Here is an 8,191-nt window from a genome sequence, read left to right on the forward strand (position 1 = left end):
AAAGTCAGTCTAGTCTTTTACATATAATTCCTACGAAGAGTGTTCGTAGGAATTATAGGCCTAGCCTACTTTTTTTTTTTTTACAAATTAGTTTTTTTACAAACTAATTAAGCCTCTCTCTTAAGCCTGTCTATTACCCTCCATTCCACACGATGGCGGTAATGCCCATGTCTTGTTTCCGAGCGTTTGTCCTTACATATTGTACGACAGTCTAACTCGATTTGCTTCCTACTTTACGGCAGCATGGCAAACTTGCAGCATGAGGAAGATGATCCAAAGCATGCAAAAATGTCAACAGAAATATCTACATCGGCGCAGTCAGTTCCCTTGAACAATACACCCAGTGCGTTTAAAGACAGAGCCGATATTACCTGTTTGATACCAACTTTCGCAGATGCCTGCAAACTTGTTAATACCCCATACTCTTGCCTGGTGCTCGACACACACAGAAGACACGTTGCCCTGCCACCTATGTATTTAAAAAAGAAGAAGACGGGGATACAGGAGGAACTAAACGCAGAGCTTCTGAAGTATTCCGAAAAGTAAGACAAAATTGAACAATGGTTAAGCATTCTTGATGTCTATAACTAATGTTTGCTGTGGACCGTAATGACAACTAGCGTTAGCTCCAACGCAACCTGACCTAACCTAAATTTGTGTTGTTGAAAGTGACCGTGGCCAGTTTTCAGTCCCGAAAAAGTGGTGATATTAGATAGATACTTTATGCCATATGTTTTGCTCCATGTTTCTTAATGTAGAATGTCAGGCGAGAGTCGACCTATGTTGGTTGCTGTCGACAGATATTTGTTTAAAAGGTTTGCATAGTTCCTGACGAGTTGGCTCTGTCTTCTCCAATATTAATTCCAGGTTGAAGGGAGTACCTCTTGCTTTTGACAACATAAAGCTATTGGGACAACTTGGGGACATATTCGACGACCAAGGATACATTCACTTGAACATCGAAGCTTCGTTTGTCGTCTTTAAACCCAAGAAAGGGCAAAAGCTTGAGGTAAGATATGTGAATGTGGAAGCACAATTTTTTGTACTGACACAAACTGTGGCATCGAGTTTGATCCGAACATTGGTTGTAGTGATATGAGTAATCTTCTCTCAATATTCTCTCACCTTCATCATCTCTCAAACAGGGAGTGATCAACAAGATTGGCCTGACACATGTGGGCTGCTTGGTGCACAGCTGTTTCAATGCCTCCATCCTCAAGCCCAAAGAGATGACCTCGGAGATGTGGCGATATTCTGGGTTGGCCATTGGAGGAAGTCTGGAGTTTGAGGTGTTCCAGTTGGATTCAGATGCTGCGGGCGTCCTTCTTATTCGTGGCAGACTTGATAAGTCCTGGTGAGGCTAAATTTGAATTTTCTGTTTCTGTAGAGGAGCATAACTGTACCACCGAGTTGAGCTGCAAAATACGCTCTGGCAGCCCCGTTTTGGCCGATTGGACCTAGGAGGTATTCCAGACGCCCGCTGGAATGTTCAGTTATACGTTACATTTGAAAAGAACCGTCGGGATAACGTATCCCTAAACAAATTAACTTCAACTTGATTTATTCCTAATTTTTGCAAGTCGCTTTAGATAAAAGCATTTGCTAAAGGAACAAAAGAAAATGATCTCATCATAAATTGGTCAAATGAAAGCTTTCTGTAGCGGCCAACTTCATTTGGAATACACATTGTTAGATCCTGACCCAAAGAATGTGAAATGAAGGTGTGACAAATCCTGACCCAAAGAATGTGTTTTGTCTTTTTGCCCTCTTCTGTGTTGCATGTCTTTGAAGGTGCATTGGCAGGGAAAAAATATGCTTCACAAGAATATGAAAGCAACAGTAAAAGGGCTTAGTCCAGTGGTTCTTAAACCCCCCAAAAAACATGGGCCAAGTCTCGCGACCCCCTTCTCTCTAACTGGCGGAATTTGGTTTCGAAATGTTGTGAGATGGGCATTGGAAGCAGAAGCAGAAAATGTCTTCTCTCATAGGTAGGCTATGTCAACATTAAAGGCATTATGTCAATGGCAGCCTTTGACTAAAAACCTTTACAAAAATGTCTTTAATCCAAACTGCAAATCATTTCGCGACCCCCAGTTTGATAACCACTGGTTTAGTCTAAAACTAGAAGGTTAACTACCTAAGTGGCATGTAAACACCTTGCAGACACCAGTAAAGCTTGCTGGCAAGGTAACTGTTGCCTTTTGGTCCTGTTGATGTCGTCAGGCTTTGAAAGCTTTTCTTGCGTTGTTGTGGGGTGTTCCGTTTTGGATCACATAACTTCATAACTTCATAATTACTTCATAATAACTTCATAATAACTTCATTACATAACCTTGCGTGGCTATCTGTCCTTCACATGACTTATTATTAAATAATAGATATCAAAAGTAGTTGCTCAAAAAGTGGCAAATTGTTTAATTACATTGCTTTAAAGTGCATTGACAATCTGACAATTGATATTATATATAATTGATATACTTTTGAATAACATCCATCATATGTATCAAGATCGCATATCCAGCTTGTAAAAAGTTATTTCCTGTGGAAGAATGCCATTGAGAATATCACTTCTCAATGTAGGTGATGTTCTCTCTTGGTCAGTTTATGCATGTGTGTGCACTTTAGTTACACTTGGCTTTACTTCGTTGCCAAGGCACCTGGATTCTGTGCCGTGGCAGAGCCAGAAATGTCTTATAGGGGTGGCTAGGCTGAGACCGTTACGCACATAGGAGTGGCAACAGAATCCAAAACCATTTAGATGGTTGTTTTTATTTAGCCTCCAAAATCGGCGTGACCTGATGGCAGTAGGCCTGACACCATTCATACCAATGACATGGTTAATAGGAGCTAGAGTCCTAGATTTTGACAACAGCTTGTGATATTGCTTTAAAGTAGGCTACTTGACATATTGGCTCAGGCGAGCTGTCAAACAGGTCTACTAGCCTATATGGTGCACCCCTCTGCTTTAAGCGTACAGCTCAGCTTGAGGTGTTTATGTTAACTAACTGTATAAGATGTGATGCTATCAGAGCAAGACGTTGGAGCAGTGTGGTCCGCAAGCTATCCCAAGTGGTCCACGAGCAGACGTGGTAAAATATAATATAGATGAGTTGTGCGCAATATTGAACCAACTTGTATGTAAATCCAAACAGTTCTGCAACACTGCCTATATGTAAACTATGCTAGTTTAAATCATATGAATCCTCTGACACAATAAGCAAGGTGCAAAGACAATAAGTGAGGTGGTCTGAAAAAGTTTGAGAAACACTGCGTTAGAGTGTAGAGATGGCGCATGACATGCAGTGATGCCTGGTATTTAATTTTAAAAAAGAACACTGGAGATTTAAGGGGCATCGAAATGATGGCCCGAACGTGAGGGTAGCCAGTGAGTGACCAGTGGTGGCCTCTATTCTGTGTTCTTACATCTTGAAGATTGGGATTGCAACTGTATGATGATTTTCATAATCGATTAATCTGTTGCTTATTTTCTTTATTGATTAGTTGTTTGGTCTATAAAATGTACAAAAATAATGATAAAATGTCGGTGTTTCTCAAACTTCCCCAAAAGCCTTGTTCACACACAAAAGATCTAAAGTTTACTATCACAGAGCATAAATACAGCAGAAAATACTCATTTAAGAAGCTGGAATCAGATTATTATTATTATTATTCCCACAGAATTGAATTCTATTTGTGGTGGTAGGTTTGCAGCATTAACTTGAATGCAAAATTTTTTAACAAATTAGTGCAGTGTGGTTATGATTCTAACCAGATTTAAGCACAATTTAGTGCATCCAGGAAAATCATTGTGTGGTGGTCAATGTTGATATTGTGGTGGGCCGCCACTAATAAGTCAATGTATGGGAAACACTGCCCCCCCCCCTCCCCCTTTAAACTTTAAAATGTATCATTTGAGTTTTGCTCCCACTAATGTTTCCTCCACTCTGCAGGTGTGAGGAGAAGCTAAAGCAAACTGATGCTGCCAGAGATGATGCGGCAGCAGAACTCACAACGCCAGCTGACAACACTGGCGCCCAGGCTGCACTGGATGGGGTCGGTGGCGTAGAAACGCAAAAGAAAAAGAAGAAAAAAGACAAAAGCAAAGACAAAGAGGCACAAGAGGACTCCAATGCCCAGCTAGACAGCAGTGTTGACACAGAGCTCACTGACCTGAACTCAAATGGTCATGTTGAGGAGGAGGAGAAGAAGAAGAAGAAGAAGAAGAACAAGAGTCAGGAGATGAAGATGGAGGTGGATGAGATGGTACCCGTCACAGAACTTCCTGGTAGTGACTCCAGTGGTTACCTTAGTGACAAAAGCAACAGGAAAAGGAAGGAGTCTGATGAAGCAAATGACATTAATGGTGCTTTAGAAAAGCCTGTAGCTAAAAAGAAAAAGAACAAGTGAAAAAAAACATTTTAATGGACATGCATTTTCCAACTGCCACATCATCTTAGTGGTGCACTCATTTTGAAATGATCCTTCAAACCAATGAAAGAAGTGTCTCATAAATATTGAATCATATACAATAAAGTATTTTCCCTATTTTGAGATTACATGTGATTACAAGGGTTTACCAATAGGGGGCAGTGTGATGTTTTGTTTTGATTGACCACTTTCAGGCTCTTTTTGTTGAGTTCTGCCAGGGCAATTAAGCTTCTTGCAGCCACAGGCGCATAACCTACCCCAGCCCTGGAGAGAAAAATACTTGACGGACAGCTATTTAACGCCAACCACAGCTTTGTCATGTGTATGACTAAACTCAGACTTAAAGTCCCACTGTAAAGGGAGTGATGTAATCTACCTACTCTCTCTCTTTCTGGGGGGCAGAGTTTCTGCTGGATCAACACTGAGAAAGTGGCATATGCTTTCGTTGCGATTGAAGAATGTGCTCGTTTTTTGTTTTTACAAGGGGACAAAAACACATTCTAATCCTTCTAACACTGTTTCTTTTCATTTTCTTTCATTTTTTGTAGGCTAATGAAAGCATTTTGAACTAGGGTAAAGAAGTTAGTAAGGAAGAGTTACAGGAGCACGATCACCTGCTTTTTTAAAAAGGGTATCCCCCTAATAGCTTCTTCCCAACTCCGTTTCCCAATGCCAGCAGTTAATGTTAAAGGTATAACGTTTCTATTTTTACATGGACAGGAAACGTGTGTAACTGTTCCAAACCTCAGAAATGTTCTGACTCCCGACCAGAAAAAAAAAAAAAAGTTTCCCAGGAAAAACAGACTATTGGCAGGTGTTCGGTCTGAGATCCCCATGGTGACCTCTGTGGAGATGTTCCCACAGCTACAAAGCGAGCTCCGGCCGAGGCTTTCGCTTTGAAATGGAGGCGCAGAAGACGGCTACTAATTTATTGTGGTAACTGTGGATTAATAGACGACCAACATTTTCCCCTTAGCTGCCCCCAAGAATTTCTTCGCAAGTTTCCCTCCGGCTAATTTACTTAATTAAATTTGCATACGTTTTCACTGGTCGTAAAATGTGACACTTTTAGGGCCTTAGGTCTTGTGTAATCCGTTCTAAAATACTCATAAGGGAGCTGGACATCAACAAAAACAAATGTCAGGCGAACAGGGGGAGAGTTGCTGACAGGACGTTATACATGTGAACCCTGCGTTCATACTGCGTCACTGGTGTGTTGATGACTGTTATAGCATACATGAGCGACATAAATTTCAGTTCCCTCGTCGTATCTCAAGCCTTTCGCCAGCGCCTCTCACGCATGGAGCTGCTCTCCTGTTGATTCATCGTACAAATAGGTCGACGCCTCGACAGAGCCAAGCGTTCACTCCTATTGTTTGGGCAGTGGTGCTTGGATGCTCTTCAGATCTGTGCTATGCAGGTTGCTCATGAGGCTGATGTATTGCTCTGTTACTCCTTTATCATTTGCAGTTTTCTTGTCTATCTTTGGTATGTTTGTATTCTTTCTTAGCTCTACATAACTCTGGCGATCACTTCCCCCCCCCTGGACTCCAAAGCTCCCCGGGAAGCTTTTCTTGGTGTGGTAGGACCTTTGCCAGGAGCCGCTCATATTTTAGAATTGTTCTCACTTTGTTTTTCCACTACCTGAGTGCGGTGGGGTTCTGGCGCGCGGTCCCTTCTGACATGCTGGCGGTTTTATTGGGCCTCGTGCTCTGATAAGGGGCTCGGCGCACTCGGGATGTGATTTATGCGCTTTGAGGGGTGGGAGTGGGGACGCCATAAATCAGGCCGAGTGTGTCTCCCTGACGCACGGGCCCACGCATACAGCTGCCAAAGGAGACCTTGTCCCCCACACACACACACACACACCAAGAAAAAAAATGGCTACCAGTGCCTGATACTTTGTATCTTTTGGCTGTCATTCCAGCCGTGTGACATTGTCTGCAGCTAAGACTTACTCCCAAGTCCCTGTCAACCACTCCGAGTGAAAACAAAATAGTAGCCTACATACTTTTTTCACATAGGGGTCAAAAGGCTGAATAATAGACATACACATATTGCATATGGCCCATGAAGTAGAATTCTATGATTTCCAGAGCATTGGACCAGCATGTTAAACATCAGCTCAAGTTTCTGTGGTCAAGAGACTTGGGTGCTTGTCAGCCAATAAGGATGGAGGGGGGGGGGGGGGCTTTATCCAAATTCTGACATCATGCTGAACAGAGATCATTTCTCACATTCAATTTCAGTTTCACTTCTCTTTTTCGAGTTTTTCCATTAACACCAGGAGAGACGTTGGGTTTCTTAACTTGACGAGAACAAGCTGTGTGAAGTCCCTTATCACCAAAGCTCAAATGGACCGGTCCAACTCCGGGAGCTGGCATGTTCTTATCACACCAGTGAGCCCTAGTTAATTGCTAAGGAGGAGGAGATTGTTGTGTTTTTATGGCCGTCGGTATCCTGGAGTGACTCAAGAAGAGTGTATCACAAGAGAACTCTGCCCAGTGGTTCACACTGTACTTACACTGCAGTGTCGCCAACCAGGAATGTGGAGTTGTCAAGCAGATAAAAAAAACTCTCTTTAAATACACACACACACACACACACACACTACTGGTAACGGTAATACATCCAGTCATCAGTGAATGTCATTTACAGGAACTCAAAAAGTAACCTATTCACCCTCAGATACCAGCACACTCCTTAAACCGCACACATGAGCGTACACACACACACACACAAACACAAATGCAGTTTTGGGTTACATAACTCCAGTCAGACCTCAGGCTCCCTCGTTTTATCATTGCTGCTGCCCCTCACCTGATGGAACGACTGACTCACATACTGGGCCCATCTCTCTCTCTCTCTCTCTCTCTCTCTCTCTCTCTCTCTCTCTCTCTCTCTCTCTCTCTCTCTCTCTCTCTCTCTCACACTCACTCACTCACTCACTCACTCACTCACTCACTCACTCACTCACTCACTCTCTCTCTCTCTCTCTCTCTCTCTCTCTTTCTCACTCACTCACTCACTCACTCACTCTTTCTGGCCTGATCCCATGGCACGGCCATCGGTTCGCAAACCACAAGACTTCTCCACCATCGCAACATCGCATTACCCGCGCCACTTCAGGGATCCCTGGGAGATCACTCATCCCCGCTCCGTCTCCCCTGACAACGGCTCTGTTGTGGATACTGGTGGCTGACTAACACCCCGAGGGGGAGGCCCCGGTGTTTTTCGTGAGCGTTGATGGGGGAAGTGTGCCGAGGGCGCCCGCTCCATGCCTTGGACGGCGGCCATGATGCATTACACGGCCGCCCGTCGTCTGCGATGTTAGTCAGCAGACTGGATGGAGGCCGAGGGGCAGGGAGGAAGTGACATCGCCCGGTTGTTTAATGAAGTGTCTTTGATGTTTAGCAGCAGAGATTGATGGTTATAGTAAACAGAGCGAGACATAGAGAGAGAGGGGTCAGGTGATTGGAAATGGACTCAAGCCGAACACTAACTAAGTCAAACCGCTGTTTACTATAAGGGCCACTGCTGCTGTTGAACACTGAAGCAACCCCATCCTCTCCTCTTTCCCACCCTCTCTCTCCCTCTCCCTCCCTCTCCCTCCCTCTCTCTCTCTCTCACACACACCCGGAGACAGCCATGCACATAACATATATGCACACACTTTATTTCCCTCTCTCTCTCACTCAGTCGCATGAAAACCCGCTTACGGACACATACTCGTTCTTCATCTCCCCCTCTTTCTCTCCGTCTC

At 43.7% G+C, this 8,191-nt stretch overlaps 1 protein-coding gene across 1 annotated transcript; it reads left to right on the forward strand.

The window, feature by feature from the left end:
- The first annotated feature begins 238 nt into the window (after positions 1-238).
- Positions 239-4,545, forward strand: polr1f (RNA polymerase I subunit F). Its single transcript, XM_076300887.1, has 4 exons — positions 239-542; positions 868-1,009; positions 1,146-1,354; positions 3,951-4,545. The coding sequence occupies exons 1-4, from the start codon at positions 244-246 to the stop codon at positions 4,405-4,407; spliced, it is 1,107 nt and encodes a 368-aa protein (XP_076157002.1). The 5' UTR covers positions 239-243; the 3' UTR covers positions 4,408-4,545.
- Positions 4,546-8,191: the final 3,646 nt, after the last annotated feature.

This window comes from Alosa pseudoharengus, unplaced genomic scaffold (assembly GCF_046254945.1).
Source record: "Alosa pseudoharengus isolate Yale_2024_CS ecotype anadromous, Long Island Sound unplaced genomic scaffold, YU_APseudo_1.1 YU_APseudo_1.1_scf_23, whole genome shotgun sequence".
NCBI classification, from domain to species: Eukaryota; Metazoa; Chordata; class Actinopteri; order Clupeiformes; family Clupeidae; genus Alosa; species Alosa pseudoharengus.